The sequence below is a fragment of the Oratosquilla oratoria genome, chromosome 3, assembly GCF_046742065.1.
Source record: "Oratosquilla oratoria isolate Oo_2021 chromosome 3, ASM4674206v1, whole genome shotgun sequence".
Classification (NCBI taxonomy): Eukaryota; Metazoa; Arthropoda; class Malacostraca; order Stomatopoda; family Squillidae; genus Oratosquilla; species Oratosquilla oratoria.
Genome location: NC_134779.1, coordinates 49,102,600 through 49,121,690, shown reverse-complemented (window position 1 = coordinate 49,121,690; position 19,091 = coordinate 49,102,600). Strand labels below are relative to the sequence as shown.

The following is a 19,091-nucleotide window of genomic DNA, read 5'->3' as shown; positions in this document are numbered from 1 at the left end:
TCCTTGTCTTAATTTCTCTAATTCTTGTTTGTTTTTCAGTTTGTTTACAAATCTGTAAAATAGTTTTGGTTGATCTTTACATTTTTCTATGACATCTTTTTCATATTTTCTCTTTTCCTCTCTGCACACTTGTACATATTAATTTCTATAACTAGTATATATTTTCAATTTTTCAGGTCTTTTGTTTTTCTTCAATTTGGTCCAGGCTTTATCTCTTTTGTCTTTCAACTCCCTACAACTTTTGTTGTACCAGCACTATACATATTCTTTTTCTTGCTTTTCTCTTGGGACATACTTTTCCACTTCTTTTTTTATAATTTTTTGTCAAAATGTTCCATTTCTCTTCCACTGTTGTTTCCTCTTTGTATATTCTTTCCCCGTTTTCTTTTTAAAAGAATTCTCTTATCTTATAAAAAAAAAATCATACATCAATCTTCCTTTTCTATACTGTTCATTTCTTTTCATTTTTCCTCATTTAGTTCTAGTTCAATCAATATGTGGTCACTTTTACTTATTGGTGTCATATATTCAATCTTTTCCACTATTTCAGGTTCTGATGTGATTATTAGGTCTAGTCTCGATGGTTCTTCATTTCTATACCTAGTGTTCTCTTGAATACATTGTGTCATTGTATGGTCAATAATATAATCATCTCCAGTAGAACATTTCCCCATGAGTTGTCTCCACCTTTTACTGTCATCTCTTCCCAGCAGACTTCTTTGCAATTAAAGTCGTCCATTATAACTATTCTTCCTCCATCTTCCATTATCTTATTTAATGTTATCCTTGTGTCTTCTAACATACTTTTATGTTCTCTCTCTTCCCACGAGGCTGTTTTTGGAGGTGCATAATCTATTACAATCTTTCTGCTCTTCTTATCTCTGTCTTCCACTTTGATCATAATCATCTCTTTTCTTTCCATATGTGACATTCCTCATGTTTATATCCTTCTTAGTCAGGAATGTAACTCCACCCCCTTTATTTTGTCTCTCTGTTTCTAATCCAATAATTACATGCATGATGTCCTACACTGTTGGGTGGTAGTGGACCTATTAATTTTGTCTCTACAATTCCCATTATGTCCGGTTCTTTTTCCTTCAGATAATCATTCAGTTAGTTCAATCCTGTTATCAAGCCATCTATATTTGTGTAAGACACTCTTAGTTTTCTGCTACTTCCATTGTATTTTCTGTTTCCCTTTTTGTTTTTCTCTGTTATGACCCATTTCCTCACTTTCATATTCACTACTCTCCAATAGAATTCCTTTTTTTCTGACTGATCTCATCTCGTTTTTTTCTTTAACTTCGTCTTTTTGTCTTCATCCTTTCTTTCCTCTTTATTCATTTCTCTTTTTATCCATACCTTTTTATATTGTTCACTTGCTGCTAGTTTCCCTGTTTTTGCTAAGATATTCTCTGCTGTCGTTTGTGACCTGAATTTAACCTTAATTGGTCTGGTCTTATCTGTACTATATTTCCTGAGCCTATACATTTCTTTAATTTGTTTCCCAATTTCAGGTTCATCTTCCTGAACTAATACTAATAAACTGTTTACTTTTTCTTTTTCCTCTTTGATTCTTGTGGTCCTATTTAGATTATACTTCTCTTCTATTCCAAATTATACATTTCTTTTTATCTGCTAAATCTCTTATTATATTCTCCTTCTGTCTCATCACTTTAATAATTGTGTCGTCAGTTTGTTCTTTCATCTGCTGTTTTACTATATCATTAAATGCAATTTTGTTGTTCTCTTGGATTTTATTTTTTTTCAACCCTGTGCTTCTTTTGCTATGGACTCTTTATTCTCTTTATTATTATTCTTTAATTCCTCATTCTCATCTTTTACTTCTTTTAACTGTCTTTTTATACTTCTATTTCTTTAGTTAGTTTTTGGTTCACCTTCTCTAATTCTTCCAATTTTTCAACTCTGCATGATCTGTGTGAGTTCACCGAACCTATCCTCCCAATGTTTGACAATTTTCTCAAGTTTTTCTTCTATGCTTGCTAATCAGGGAGGGTTGGCTTCCCTCCCTCATTAAATCCTTGGAAATTGTTATCTTCACCTTCCATTGTGCTGCTCTTATCTATATTTCTAATCTTTACATTTTTGTTAATCCCTTCTTTGTCACTAAATTCATCCGGCCCGTGTTTGTTTACATGGCATCTGCCTGCCTGGACCAAGTCCTCCCCTTCTTCATTTCCTTCCATTGCCCTCCCTTTCTCCTTTTTCATCACCTTCCCACTACACCACGAGCTTTCCCCTTCCCTATAAATACAAAAAGGTACTTCCTTGATGTTGAGATCCACAAAAATATCCCTTCTTCTTTGGAGCTCCAATCTTCGCCGTGAATCGGTCTACGTGTGTGTGTCTGTATATATATATGTATATGTGTGATATACAGACGCTCCTCTACTTATGTTCATTCGTTTTACGTTTTTTCGATTTTACGTTTGAACTGACTGACAAAAAAAAAAAAAAAAAAAAAAAAAAAAAAAAAAAAAAAAAAAAAAAAAAAAAAAAAAAAAAAAAAAAAAAAATTGAGTGAATTTTTTAGTTTAGCGCTCTCCGTAGTTCAAACTATACTTACGCATGACGCTGCGTCCATTGTTTACATGGCACAAACGACAGACTGAACGTGCCGTGCCTTGCCTCCTCCTCCTCCTCCCCCTCCTCCATCTCAATTTATGTTGCTTGAATTTATTTGAAATTAATGTTATTATTTTACAATGTTATGTTTATAATTAATGATTTAGGGGTGTTTTATAAGATACGGTAATAGAATTTATGGATGTATAGTACAGTAACAACTTACGTTCATTTTCATGTTACGTTTGGCCGTTCGGAACCTAACTAAAACGTAAGTTGAGGAGCGTCTGTATATATATATATATATATATATATATATTGTATATTTTGGGCACAGATTCTCACTAATACACACTGTATTAAACACAACAGTATTTTAGCATTGATTAATCTTCTTATTGAGATTTTCAATTTTTCTCACAGTAGATCTCATTTCGGGGGGTGGGCAAATACAAGCCTTCCGTAGTCTTCCATATCTAATTTGACGTTTTGACTTCAGGGAGTCATCTTCAGAATAGTTTACTAGAATTAATTCTTGTAAACTATTCTGAAGATGACTCCCTGAAGTCGAAACGTCAAATTAAATATGGATGACTACGGAAGGCTCGTATTTGCCCACCCCCCTGGAAATGAGATCTGCTGTGAGAAAAATTGAAAATCTCAGTAAGAAGATTAACCCCTTCCATACGGTGCCGCACACGTAGGCGTCATGAGGAGCAAGTGGATTCGCGACGCTGCCATATCGGCGTCTTGATTATATTTATTGTAGTCGCCCCTGTGTTTTTACATTCTCCCAAATGCGCCCTGAATCCCATTCTCTGTGGTTTTCAAATTTCGCGGGTGAAAGAGAGAACGATCGATATAAGCGGTGACTATACTTTATGATGCGAATATTATTACGTTACGTCATACGGCTGGCATTGGCTGCTGCCCGCGAGATATAAGTCCCGTACTGAAGTGGTTAATCAGTGCTAAAATACTGTCGTGTTTTATATATATATATATATATATATATATATATATATATATATGTAGCTGTGTGCATGCATGTTGATGACTTTTAAGAAATTTTACTTTGAAATTCAAAACCTCATCAATCAATCACTCCACTGCCTCAGATCTCTTGTGTGAAACCCCAGGCTCTGACAATCTGGCCATGGCCATGAATGACTACTTAGAAACTGCACACTCAAATAAAATTGACTTTCACCTTTGTTGTAAGCATGGGCTTTTCAATGGAAAGTGTTGCAGAGGATGAAGTGAAAGGGTAAAGGAGTAATGCCACATAAAGACATTGTGGGCATCTACTGAAAACTAAGAAGACATATTCAGCTGTTTTCATTATATGCAAAACTGGCTTGTCTCTATTAAATAACTGTCTCTAAACAAATCTGGGCACAAATCTCATCAAGAATGAGAAGACAGTAAAACCTTAATGAATATGATCCCATTTTTCAAAGCTTTTACACTTTTGTAGTCAGGCTCTAGAAGTCTTCTGGAATTATTCTACCTGGTCTCTGGTCAAACACATACACAGTACATCTTCACAAATACCTAAATCATTTTCTTAAAGCTCAAAAGGCATTACCATTATCACACTTGATTTATATTATGCAGTTTCAAGAAAATAATAACTTATTTTTAGACATTCACAACCCACATGTCATTCCCAAATTAGATTTCAATACTCTTCTCATGTTCCTATAACCAAGAACATCAAAACTGCAAAAAATCTACTTTACTGTACAAATTTGATAAAAATACTCTAAAAACTGTTGGGTAGACCTGCCAAGCAACTCTTGCTAATCACTGGTTCTACATCAACAACTGGCCTGTCACAAAGCTTTTGCTTATTGCTAATATTAGAAGTCTGCCTCTTGTATATCTAAAATAGACTTCTCACATCTAACAACATAATCTGTACACCCTACATTATGATTATCATTCTAAAAAGGCAACAAGAACAAACTGTGAAGAGAAGAAAAGCCAATTCCATTTGACCTCAGCTTCATCATACAGTATTCACTCTTCATGAATAACATTCAATCTTCTGGAAGGTGAACACAGCTTCACAATAGATTCTTCCTTAACTGTCTCATCTTCACAACTTGTCTCCTCTTCTTTCTCATCCTTTTTTACAACCTGTTCTGTCTCAGCACCACCAATAAGATTATGAACATTCTCCTCAGCACCAATAGGCATGGCAGTGAAACATTCTACTTGAATAAACTGATCCCTTCCATCTTGCATTTTTGTTACTTTTGTTTTTTCATATTCTTCAGTAATTTCTACTTGCTCTGTAACCCTATCTAATTCATTATTTCCTATACTATCATTTTTGCAAATGTTATCCATAGTACTGTCTATCTTACCTAGCCTTGTCTCCCCTTCAGCCTTCTCTTCATTCTTCACAGTTCCAGAATCTTTCTCTTCAGCTGTATTTTCCTTTTCTTTTAAAGTGCAAGGCTTCTCAACAGTATTTTCTTGTCCTTCATTGTATATAATTGGGTCCTCAGCATTACCCTCTACATAACGTTCTAATTGTGGTCTTGTTTCTCTTTCAACTTCTGCCGACTCCTCAAATTCACTCTTCAAAGTCTGTTTACAGTCCAATGGTTTACTGTCTGAAACTTCTTTTTCAAGACTCCCACTGTCTTCCTTCTTTTCTCCACCACCATTACTGTGCCCCTGATCTCCTTCCTCTTCAGAATCTACACCACTTTCCCCACTGACTATTCTCTCTAAAGTACTCTCCAAGTCTTCTGTTAATGATTCACTTCCAGCAGTAATACCAGAACTACCAGTTACTGATCGTTGTCTGTCTTCAAGCAGATGCAATTCATCCACTTGAGAAACATCTGGCAAGTCATGACTTAATCTCCTCTCACCTTGGAATTCTTGCAGTTTTTCCCTGAGTGTTTTCCAATACTGAAAATAGAGAATAAAATAAATGAATGCCATAAATACATATACTTACAAACATTCAATATATATATATATAAATCAATATCAGGAAAAAATATTTATTACACAATTATATAAAGTGTGTATATATATATATATATATATATATATATATATATATATATATATACGGGCTAAGAGGAAAGCTGTTAAGAGCAGTCAAGAGTTTTTACAATAGTAGAGCCTGTGTTAGAATCAGAAATGGAAAGAGTGAATGGTTTGAGGTAAAGGTGGGACTTCGTCAGGGATATGTTATCACCTTGGTTGTTCAATTTATACATGGACAGGGTGGTGTGAGAGGTAAATACAAGGGTAGTGGGTTGGGGATTGGAGATGGTTAAAGAAAATGGAGAAAAGCGGGAGAGAAGCCAGTTGTTTGCTGAGAACACTGCGTTTGTAACAGAATCAGAGGAGGGATTGAGGAAATTAGTGACAGTTTGGAAGGGTGTGGGAAAGAAGAAAGTTGAAGATAAATGTGGCTAAAAGTAAGGTGATGGGATGTACAAGGGGAGAAAGTGGCAGCAGACTGGAAATGAGTATCAAGGGAGAGAGACTGGAGGAAGTGGATAGTTTTAGATACTTGGGTATGAATGTGGCAGGAAAGGGAAGAGTGGGGGTGGAGGTGGAATGTAGATTGAGAGAAGCAAGTAAATGCCTTGGGGGATTAAAAAGTGTAATGAGAAATAGACATTTGGGAATCAATGCTGAGAGGAGATTGCATGAAGGAGTGATTGTGCCGACAACATTGTATGGGGCAGAACCATGGGACATAAGAGAGGAAGAGTTTAAATGTGTTTGAGATGAAATGCCTGAGAAGTACAGTAGGGAGTGCTAGGCTGGGTAGAGTGAGAAACAAGGATGTTGGGAGAAGAGTGGGGGTGGAGGGGGAGTTGAGGGATGGGGTTGATGAAAGAGTATTGAGATGATTTGGACACATGGAAGGAGTGAGTGAGGAAGGATTAGTAAAAGAGGTGTGGCAGGCAGAGGTGGAATAAGTGAACATGAGTGGGCAACCAAGTATGAGATGGATGGACGGGGTAAAAGGGGCACTGGGAAAGGGGAATGTCTGTTGAGGAAGGAAGAGGATAGAAGATAGGGGTGGGTGGAGAGTGGTTGTGTATGGATGATGCTGTGATACATAAAATGGGGTGGGGGGATGGAGTATGTGAATGATATTTTGATGCAGCCCGAAGGGATTTCTCCCTGTATTCTCTTTTTCGGCATGGGGGGACAAAGAGGGGGTTGCCAATTAAATGGAGTGGCCTTGCTGTGGATGTGCTGTGTCTTGCTGCATTGCTTCTGACCTAGGGCAGTGAGCGAGATGCTGGGATGACCCATCATCCAGGAGCCAAGAAAAGAGGGAGGGAAGGGTGGTGAATGGGGGAAAAAGCCCTTGGTATAAGTACGCATAAAGTCATCACCTTATACTGACAGTAAAGAATGTGTTGAAAAAATCATATACTTGCAACATCATTCTAATACAAGGAAGCATCATCAACTTATACACATGCATATTTACCAAAGGCTTTTCCCCCCTTACACAGGGGGTAGCCAAAAAGAAAAAGGCATAGAAACCACTCCCACCCATTCCACCCTCCTCCCTCCCTCTTATCTTGGCACCTCCTGGATGACGGGTCATCCCTGCATCCTGTCCACTGCCCTGGGTCAGAAGCAGTGTCGCAAGACAAAGCACATCCACAGCAAGGCCACTTCATAAATTCAGCGACCCCCCCCTCTCCGTACCCTCATGCAGAAAAGGAGAAGATGGGGAGAAATCCCTTCGGGCTGTGTCAAAATTTCTCTCTCTCTCTCTCTCTTTTTTTTTTTTAATAAAATTATAATAACTATTTGTTACATTAAAACGTATATGAACAGGACAGATTTTGTCACTCAGTACTTCATTTCAAACAGTGGCTCTAACTGTGGACCCTTGAGGGAATTTCAAGGGGACCACTTGCCTAGATTGTTGCTTTAAGGGAGAAGAGGAAGCAAGCTTAAGAAATTTCTCTCTCCACACAGGTGAGAATCTGTTTCTTCACAAGGCAATGGCTGGAGTACCCAAGTTCAATCATGCAGTGATGAAAAATATGTATAGACACTCCAGTATATACACCACTATTGCTTTTCTTCATTTTATGGGCTGAAATATGAGGAAAAACCTCCAGGTCTTACAAAGCCTATCAGACTGCTATTTCTGGGTTGGTATGGCAGCACACTTTTCCTCCCATCACCTTGTAGCACTGCATCTCACAACACAGCCACTATAAGTTCATCAGCAATTTCCTTAATTTACTACCCTGCCTCCCTCAGAATAATAATATGAGTAGTAGTTTCTAACAATAACAATTTCACCTTACCCATAATAAGGTTACATACATGACAAGTACACAAAAAACCCAGGTGAAATAAGGGCAGAGTCTGGAGCAAGTACTCACACAACTTATCTCTTGGCTAAATTCAAACATACATACATACATATACCAAGGCTTTTTCCCCCTTACAAGGGAGGTAGCCAAAAAGGAAAAGGAATAAAATCATTCCCACCCACTCCATCCCTGAATACACTCCACACCCCTCCACCCTCCCTCTTATCTCAGCACCTCCTAGATGACGGGTCATCCCTGCATCTTGTCCACTGCCCTGGGTCAGAAGCAGTGTCGCAAGACACAGCACATCCAGAGCAAGGCCGCTTCATTAAATCGGCGACCCCCTCCTCTCCGTCCCCCCATTGCATAAAAGGAGAGGACGGGGAGAAATCCCTTCGGGCTGCATCAAATTTTGATCACACATACTACCTCACCCCCCATCCCCCCCCCCCACCCATTCCACCTCATGCAATCACAACATCATCTATATACAACCATTCTCCATTCACCCCTGTCTTCTGTCCTCTTCCGTCCTTCCTCAACAAACATTCCCCTCTTCCCCAAAGCCCCTTCACCCCATCCATCCACCTCATCCTAGGACATCCCCTCATGTTCACTCCCTTCACATCTGCCTTCCATACCTCTTTTACTAGTCTTTCTTCACTCATTATTTCCATGTGTCCAAACCATCCTAATACTCTTTCATCAACCCTATCTCCCAACTCCCTTTCCACCCGTTTTCCTCCTCACCTAATTTCTCACTCTATCTAGCCTAGTAACCCATCATACTTCTCAGACACCTCATCTCAAACACATTCAAACTCCTTCTCTCTTCTTCTCTTATGTTCCATGTTTCTGCCCCATACAGTGCTGTTGGCACAATCACTCCTTCATACAGTCTCCTCTTAGCCTCCATTCCCAAATGTCTATTCCTCATTACACTTTTTAATCCACCAAGGCATTTACTCGCTTCTCTCAATCTACATTCTACCTCCACCTTCACTCCACCTTTTCCTGCCACATTTGCACCCAAGTATCTAAAACTATCCACTTCCTCCAGTCGCTCTCCTTTAACCACTTCACTCTGGGACTTAAATCACGCGGGCAGCAGCCAATGCCAGCCGTACGACGTGTCGTAATAATACTCGCATCATAAAATATAGTCACCACTTATATCGATCGTTCTCTCTTTCACCCGTGAATTTTGAAAACCATAGAGAATGTGATTAAGGGCAGATTAGGGAGAATGTCAAAACGCAGGGGCGACTACAATAAATATAATCAAGACGCCGATATGGCAGCGTCGCGAATCCACTTGCTCCTCATGATGCCTACGTGTGCGGCACCGTATGGTAGGGGTTAATGCTCATTTCCAGCCTACTGCCACTTTCATCCCTTGTACCTCTCATCACCTTACTTTTACCCACATTTATCTTTAGCTTTCTTTTATCACATACTCTCCCAAACTCTGCCACCAACTTCCTCAATCCCTCTTCCGATCCTGCCACAAGTGCAGTGTCGTCCGCAAACAACAGATGGCTCACCTCCCACTTTTCTCCATTTTCTTTAACCATCTCCAATCCCTTGCCCACTACCCTTGCATTTACCTCTCGCACCACCCCATCCATGTATAAGTTGAACAGCCAGGGCGACATAACACATCCTTGACGAAGTCTCACCTTTACCTCGAACCACTCACTCTCTCCATTTCCAAATCCTGACACAAGCTCTACTATCATAAAAACTCTTGACAGCTCCTAGAAGCTTTCCTCCTATCCCATATATCTGCATAACCTCCCACAGTGCCTTTCTGTCTACCCTATCATAAGCCTTTTCCAGATCCATAAAAGCCCAAAAAACATCCTTCCCCTTTCCTATAGCTTTCTCACATATCTGTCTTACCACAAAGATCTGATCTACACAACCTCTACCTGTCCTAAATCCACACTTCCTCACCAATTACTCCCTCTGTTCCTCTCCTAATCCTCTAAATCAAGATCCTCCCATAAGCCTTCCCTACTACACTTAACAAGCTAATCCCTCTGAAACTACTACATTCACACTTGTCACCTTTTCCCTTGTAAAAAGGAACTATACAGGCACTCCTCCAGCCCTCCGGCACTCTACCCTCTCTCCAGCAAACATTAAATAACCTCACCAACCAGTTCACCATCACTGTACCTCCCTTTTTCAGACATTCTGCATGGCATCCATCCAGACCAGGTGCCTTACCTGCTTTCATCATCTTAACAACTGCTTTCACTTCATCCTTCCTTATTTCTCCTCCATTCTCCTCACTCATCACTCTCATTTTCTTTGCATTTCCCACTGCAGCTATCTTTCCTTCCCTATCCTCCTTCACATTAAGCAACTCCCTAAAATATTCTGCCCATCTTCCCCTTACTGCCTTCTCTTCCATTATCATCTCTCCATCTGCACCTTTTACCTTTTCTTCTCTACTTGATTCACCTCCTCTTCCTCTCAATTTCTTTCCAAAACATCTTTTTATTACTTTCAAAATTTTCTGTCATACTCTTACCCCATTTCACATCTGCTCTCCTCTTTGCAACCTTTACCTTCTGCTTTACTTCTCTTTTCTTTTCTTTGTACCTCTCATATGACTCCCTCATCCTATTTTGTAAGCAATCTGTGAAAGCTCGCTTCTTCTCTTCTACAACCTTCTTTGTTTCCTCATCCCACCATTCACTACCCTTTCTTCTATTTCCCCCTGTCCTTCTTGTTCCACACACCATCCTTGCACATTTTATGATTCCCTCCTTGAACCATCCCCATTCCTCCTCCACACCCAGCTCTACTCTATCCTTTACTCCCTCCCACTCCTCCTTCAGCTTCTTTCCGTACTCCTTCTCCTTTTCCTTTTCATTCAAAGAGTTCACTCTAAGAACCTCCCTACCTTTTGTCTCTTTCCTCTTTCTCCATCTATCCTCCACTCTCAACTTACCTTCCACCAGAAAATGATCTGATATTCCCCCACCCTCTCCCCTTAGCACATGTACATCCTTAACTCTTCCTATCATAATCCTATTTACCACTACATAATCCATTAGCACTCTATTTACCACCCTTCCATCCACCACCCTCTCCCATGTGTACTTTTGCCTGACTTTCTTCCGAAATACTGTATTTGCTATCATCAACTCTCTAGACACATTTCCACCATCAACTCTCCACTACAATTCTTTCCTGGAACTCCACATTTCCCAACCACTCCATCGATTGGACCATTTCCTACCCTAGTATTAAGGTCTCCCAGTACTATTACATTGGCATTTCTTCCTAAATCCTCTATGCACTCATTTAAATCTATCCAAAAGGCCTCCCTTTCTTCTACACTCTTCTCACTGCCAGGCCCATATGCACTTACAAAGACCCACATCTCCTTTCCCAGTTTCACCTTCATCCACATTATCCTTGAGGAAACCTCCTTCCACTCCACTACCCATTTACCTATCTCTTCACTTACTAGAATAGCCACCCCTTCCCTCCCTCGCCCTCTCTTCACTCCTGATAACCTCCCACTTACACTCACCCTTCCAACTTAGTTTCACTCAAAGCCAACACATCCATCTTTCTTCTCACAAACATACTACCTATCTCTTCCCTTTTACTCTCATCTGTACCACATCCACGCACATTAAAAGACCCAAACCTTAGGGTGCTGGTCCGAGAACTTCCAGACCCTCTTATGCCTTCTCTTTTTTGTTTAGGAATGTCCCCTGTGGGGCTACAAGGAGAAGGATGCCTAGTCCCAATCCCCATCCCTTTCTTCTCGCCTCTTACGATCCAAGTGGGAATACAATACAGACGCTCCTCAACTTACGTTTCAGTTACGTTCCGAACGGCCGAATGTAACGTGAAAATGAACGTAAGTTGTTACTGTACGTTCCAGTAATGTATGACTGTTCATACTGTACTATACATCCATAAATTCTATTACCGTATCTTATAAAACACCCCTAAATCATTCATTATAAACATACCATTGTAAAATAATAACATTAATTTCAAATAAATTAAATTCAAGCAACAAAGTGAGATGGTGGAGGAGAAGGAGGAAGGGGAGGAGGAGGAGGCGGAAAGGCACATTTAGTCTGTAGTTTGTGCCATGTAAACAATGGACGCAGCGTCATGCGTAAGTATCGTTTGAACATCTCGTACTACGGAGAGTGCGCTAAACTAAAAAATTCACTTTCTTATTATTATTATTATTTTTTTTTTTTACAAATCTTTTTTTAGTCAGTTCAAACGTAAAATTGAAAAAATGTAAAACGAATGAACGTAAGTAGAGGAGCATCTGTATAATTCTTTTTTTAACATAAGTTTGTTCACCCTGGGTCCCCTGGCCAAAACTTTTGTTGAGCACTCATTTATGCACACACTAACGAACCCCCATCTGAGACGGACATCTAGAATGAGCTCTGGAGTACAGCACTTTTTTGCTAAGTTGGAGGAAACAAATGCCTTGTTTGGTATTTGTATGGGAAGGGGAAGGCTTAACCCCTTCCATACGGTGCTGCACACGTAGGCGTCATGAGGAGCAAGTGGATTCGCGACGCTGCCATATCGGCGTCTTGATTATATTTATTGTAGTCGCCCCTGTGTTTTTACATTCTCTCAAATGTGCCCTGAATCCCATTCTCTGTGGTTTTCAAAATTCGCGGGTGAAAGAGAGAACGATCGATATAAGCGGTGACTATTATTGGAAAAGGATCTGTTTTCCTCATCCAAACAAATAATTCTTACTATAGTTAAACTAATTCAAAAGAGAAAGTTGATCTTACCTTCTTCTTGATAATTTAGATGTAAATTTTAGAAAAGGCGGATTTTCGAGAGACCGGTTTTAACTCGGCCGAGTTATACTTACGTCCCTTTCGCCCTTTTAAGTTTATCCGTTATTTTCAATTATGTAATTTTATTCTTTAAAGAGAGGTTTCTCTTTACAGTTGGGAGTGAATGTTCCTCCGAAATTGATCTTCTGTAGTTTCAGTTGACACAAATTCTAAGCGTCTTAACTTGACGAAAACTATTATTTGAGTGAATCCGGTCGCAGGCCACACGCAATATCTATAATTTTCGCGACCATTGTTTACTTTCCACCGACCAGAATTTTCGGTATTTATTTCAAATGTTTAAATTTTTTCAATAGACTACAAATTATCAGTAGCAATTGATCATTAACATTATTAATTATTCAGATTTTATCCAATAATTTAAATATACATAATTTACTACTTTAATGAAATTAAACTTCTAGAGTTCAATAAACGAGTTCAATATGACGTCACCTTTTACGTAATTTCTAATATACTCCAGACAAGAGATTGCATTTGTAACAAATGCAATGCAATGCAACGCATCGCAACGCAACCTTGTGTCCAAATCAATATAAATACAAATGATTCAATAAGATTTAATGCCTCTAATCAATCTTTAATAAAACAATTTCTCACCCTTAGATTAAGGGTAAAGTATCTGAACCACCACCTAAACTCGTGTATCCTCACCCCAGAACCAGGGTGTAGCATTTTACCCAACACCTAATACACAATTTATAATTTATAAATAATCAAGTTTATTTCTCATAAGTTCACGCTGCTTTAATGCAGCCTTTCTTTTTGGTTTGAGATCTCTATTATTTGCAGATGGAGCTTGAGGATTTGTTTGATTTGAGTCGTTTCCAGTATCTACCTCTGAAGGTTGTGATGGGTTTTGACTTCCAAGAGTGATATTTAATTCCATGGGATACAAATTCTTTATTGTATGGAAGGCAATTTCTCCATTATTTTGTTTCACTTTAACAATCCGAACCTTATTGTCATGTCCAATAATTATCTCTAATATTATTCCCATTAACCAAAAAGGTCTGTGTTTATTTGGATGTTTAATCAAAACTACATCTCCTTTCTTTATCTTGTCAGACCATTCTTTCTGGTAAAGATTTTTTGCATGATCCCTTAAACTCAGAAGATAGTCTTCATACCACAATCTTCTAAATTCCTCAAACATCTCATTCTGCTTGCAAAGTGCATTTTCAAGATTTTCCTGATTTTCATCATTAACCCAAATATCAGTTTCATCTTTGAACATCAATGAACCAATGTTGTTAAGTTTGAGGAATGAATTTGGAGTTATAAATTCAAATTCTTCTGAACTGGCTCTATAAGTGAGAGGCCTAGAATTAATGGCATTTTTTATGTTTGAAAGGGCAGTCAGAAACTCAAAATATGTTGATTTAGATCTTCCAATTGCCTTATACAGACAGTTTTTTACTGTTCTGATAAGACGTTCCCAAGCTGCTCCAACCCATGCTGAATATACTGGGATTCTTACACGTTTGATTTTGTTTTTTGAGAGTTCATCCAAAAATTCATTCGACTCGAGAGTTCTCTCTAATATGTCTCCACCTTTCACAAATGATCGGGCATTATCACTGTACAAGTAAGTTGGAATAGTATACTGATTACAAAATCTTTGAAAGGCCAGAATGAAATTCTTAGTTGACATGTCAGGCAACAACTCAAAATGGACAGCCCTGATATTAAGGCAAGTGAAAATCAATATAAAATATTTACTCAAAGCATTAGTATTATCTTTCCTCAAAAACACATGACCTGTATAATCAACTCCCACATGATTGAAAGGTCTGATCAGATTCATGTGCTGCTTAGGCATACTGGTTACTTTAGGGTAATTATAGGCAAGTGCATTATACTTCTGGCAAATTTTGCAGTCCTTAATTGAAGCTTTAACAGAAGATCTACCCTTTGGGATCCAGAATCCTTGGGACCTTAGGAAATTTAAGGTAGTACTGACTCCCATGTGTTGTACCTGAGCATGACAAAATCTGGTAAAAAGTACAGTGAAAAAGTGATCTTTTCCCAAAAGTACAGGATTGTGTACATTATAATCAAAATAAAGTGATTTGGAAATCCTTCCTCGTGATCTCAGGATGCTCTTTTCATCAAGAAACAAGTTTAAATTCAATACTAAGGAAGGCACTTCTGAATTTTTAAAGTTACTTGACTTGAGTGTATCCACTTGTTTAAGGAAGCTAATTTCTTTAGCAAAACTGATTGACTGATTTATCATGATCCAATAATCCAATGCCTTCTCATGAGAGTTTTCACCACTTTTCATACAAATCCACTTGAAGAGATACTCAGTGATTTTCATAACTTTATTATAGTTTGAAAACTTATTAATGTCAAAAATAGGTTTCATTTCAACTTCCTTTCCTTGCATGGTATTGAGAGTATTGATATTTTGATTCATCAGATTAAAACCCACACTCAACAATGGGTATTTAGGCCAGGTATTTAAATCATATTTCATCCAATCTGGTCCCTTGAGCCAAAATTCAAAATTATCGATGAATTTGCTGTAGGTTAAGCCTCTAGTTAAGAGATCAGCTGGATTATTTTCAGTTTTGACATAATTAAAACTAATGGGAATGTTATAATCCCTTTCAAGCTGTTGTAGTTTACTATCCATTTCACCTATTCTGTTTTTGACAAACTTAGATTTAAGTTTAGTCTGTCTGGTTATTAACCAGTTGAGCACAACTTGTGCATCAACAGCAATATTAATATAGTTGAATCTTATTTTGGAATAGGCATTCAAAATAGTGGATATGCACTTTAAAGCAAGAATCACTCCAAGTAGCTCCAAGACTGGGATGCTATGTTCTTTTTCCTTGTTAGCAGGAGCCACTTTTGCTTTAGCAAATAAGAGGGAACTACTTTCCTTACTGGTACCATAAGCAACAAACCCAAAGCAATTTTGTGAGCTGTCACTAAAAATATTAAGTCCATATTCTTCATTCTCATTTAATGCCTGCCTATTAAAGGAGACCTGATTGGCTTTCTCAAAACCAGGTTTGATATTATCCCATTCATTTATTATGTCCTCAGGCAATTTTTCATCCCATCCTAATTTGTGTTGCCATACCTTCCTCATCAATAACTTTCCTTTGATACTAATGGGTAAGACTAACCCCAGTGGATCGAACAAACTTGAAGTCTCAGATAACAATTGTCTTTTAGTACTGACAGAGTGAAATTCAACAGGTGCAAGCTGCATCTCATCCATATTAGGATTAAATCTGTATCCTAAAATTTTCTCTGTCTCATTTGAATGTTCAACTAATTTGCCATCCTTTTCTATCAGTTGTCTCAGTTCAAGTGAATTTGAATTCCAAGATCTTAAAATAAAACCACCAAGAGCCATTCTTTCATAGCAAAGCCGATAAAGGTCAGTCATTTCCTTAAAATTATTGCCTGTGAATATTAAATTATCAACATAGAATTGACTGGAAAGAATGTCAGTGCATTTGTCAAGTGGAAATTTACTGGCATGTTTCTTCATTACATAATGTAGAATGAAGGGTGACGATGTAAATCCAAATACTAGAGTTCTATATCTATAAGCAATCAATTTATCCCTTTCCCAAAGGAAACAAAAACGGTTCTTATCAAACTCTTGGCTGAGCCTAATTGACAGGAATGCCTGCTTGATGTCACTCAGCAAGATTATATCATTAGTTCTAAAGCAAAATAACAGTTTAAGCAAGGACTCCATTAGATCAACTCCAGTATATGCAGCCTCATTCAAAGAAGGTAGATTCTTATCAGTCTTTAGTGAGCAATTGAAAACTGGTCTAATCTTAGTCGAGACCTGCTCTTCCATTTTAATGACTGGCCTATGTGGAATCCAAGTGTGATTATTCACCTTTTCATCAGAAAAGTCTATTTCAATCTGCTCTATGATTCCATCCTGAAGCTGCTTATCAAAGACCTCTTCATATTTTTCATATAGATTTGACTTTTTAAGATTTTTTGAAACTCTCCCTAAAACTTTTCTGGCAACCTGAAAATTAGAAGGGACCAGTTCTATTTTTTCTGAATACCAAGGAAGCTTAACTTGGTAATGGCCATCTTTAAACTGAATAGCTTCATTAAATCTAGCAATTTGTTCTTGATCCTCTGAACTATAAATTTCATTCTTACTAATTCCAATAGATTCCAAGCTAAAGAGATATTCTATCCCATTTTCAATATCTGAATCATTTAGAATGTTTTCTAGAGGATTAAAATAAGATTTAATTGGATTAAGTATCAGATTAACTGAGGTGTCAGGAACTTTAGAAGACTTCTGACATTGATAGATTTGAACTTTATTACTTGCCGTTTTTTTACTAATTTGAGAAGCCTGTTTCCTAGTCAAAAAATGATTGACATTACCAATAGGAATTACTTTATTTCCAATTACCATGCAGCTCCCTTGCAAGCATGAGGCAAATGAACATTCTGGAAGGAATTGAAGCAAGTCTACACCTATCAATGCATCCACCTCTATTAATTCATTATCCTGATTTAATCCAAAGGCTTCATCAGCCAATTCAAATCCTTGATCTTTTATATTTTCTAGGGCTTCATTCATACCCGGTACAACAAAACTTATGCTGAGTGAAGGGTCAATAAGAAATGGCATTTGAATTATCTTATTCATTTTAACACCTATTAAGGTTTGCTTAAAGCTCTTAACTTCAGCTCCAATGAATGTCTTTACATTGAAGTCTATCTTATTTAACGAATCTAAATCCGTACAAAGCTCTTTAGCAACTCTTGCTGACATGTAGGACCGCTGACTCCCTGTATCAATTAAACATCTGATCTTCTTACTCTGTTTACCACGAATAAATTCCAAAGTTACAGTAGGGGAAATGTAATCATTTTCAGAATTTTGTTGAGATGTTAAACAAAGATGATTATTACTAGTATTAGGTCCTTTAAATTCAGGACAAAGGGGTGCTATATGGCCATAAGAATTACAGTGTTTACAACCATATTTTAATTTATTTTGTTTGCCAAAGCATTCATCTTCTTTGTGACCAGATCCAGCACAACGTGCACAGAGACCTAACTCCTGTACTCTCTCTGTCTTATCCTTAAGAGTTGAATATTTTTCACACTGTCCTAAGGAGTGACCTGATGCGCTGCACAATTTACAAATAAAGTTTTTAGAGGGAGCAACCTTATTTTGACTTGTCTTGAAAATTTGAAGAGAACTTTTATTTTCTTTGGGTGCATTTTTTGAATTTTCTTTGGCCTTATTGATTTTATCAGATTTAGGCAAAGTAGTTTTACAGGTCTTAATTAGAGTCTTAATAATGTCATTATATGACTCAAAGATTTCAGTCAAGGTAGGATAGTTGTTATATTTATGAACCAGTTCCCTTTTGAATGCTGTAGGCAACTTATTAAAGAGAATATGACTCAATAATAAATTTCCAGGAGAATTTTTCATTGTAAAATCATAGCCATGATTAGACTTTAATTCAAAGATGTATGCTCTAATTTCAATGATGAATGACTTTAATGCAAAAAACTCCTCGTCATATCCTTGAGGAACTGTTGCGCTTAGAATCCTTCGGAAAGTTTCATCCACTATAAAGGGTACATCCAGAAATTCATCTTTCAATAATCTTAGTGCAATATCATAATTTTCATTTATGATGGACAAATGGCTAATGATTTTCAAAGCATAACCCCTAAGATAACTATGTAAATAACTAAGCTTCACTGCCTGGGACATACTCTCCTTATTACCTATGACATTATTAAACTGATTGAGGAAAGAAGAAAAGGTAAATTTATCCTTTTCTGTTCCATCAAAAACGCCGCAAGATAAGGGAGGCGGTTTAGTATCAAAATGGTCTAGCCTATTGAGTGTTTCAACAAATCTATCAGCATCTATAGAGCTTGTAGAGTGATTATTGGATTTATTCCCTGCCATTTTAAATTCCTCAAATTCTGATAGACTTTCATCTATTTCCATATGATAGCCTACTTGCTTATCTACTTCACTAGTAAATGTGTCAAATTTCTTAACATCTACTTCATTTTCCTTTAGAAGATCTAAAATCTGTTCATCTTTAACTTTAATTTCACTTATAACTTGATCAATAATATCTAATTGTTTACTACAGAAATTAACGTTCAATGTCTTTTTACTAAGTGAATCCTTTAATTTATTAAGAATCAGAGTAACTTTTCTTTTAAGTATACCCCTTTCTCGTTTCAATTTAACCAATGCAGTCTCAAATCCAGCTTCATCCTTATCCTCATTATCATTATCACTTGTCATGATTAGACT

At 37.5% G+C, this 19,091-nt stretch overlaps 1 protein-coding gene across 4 annotated transcripts in view; it reads right to left on the bottom strand.

Moving 5' to 3' along the window:
• The window catches only part of LOC143022257 (SH3 domain-binding protein 5-like), a 138,062-nt gene that overhangs the window by 20,933 nt on the left and 98,038 nt on the right, over positions 1-19,091 (bottom strand). For 2 of the 4 annotated variants that reach the window (XM_076180404.1, XM_076180408.1), the window contains exon 7: positions 4,959-5,514. In XM_076180404.1, coding sequence (XP_076036519.1) covers positions 4,959-5,514 — 556 coding nt within the window. Of the gene's footprint in view, positions 1-3,188; positions 5,515-19,091 lie in introns of those variants that run through there. The other 2 variants (XM_076180398.1, XM_076180411.1) reach the window with 1 other exon arrangement.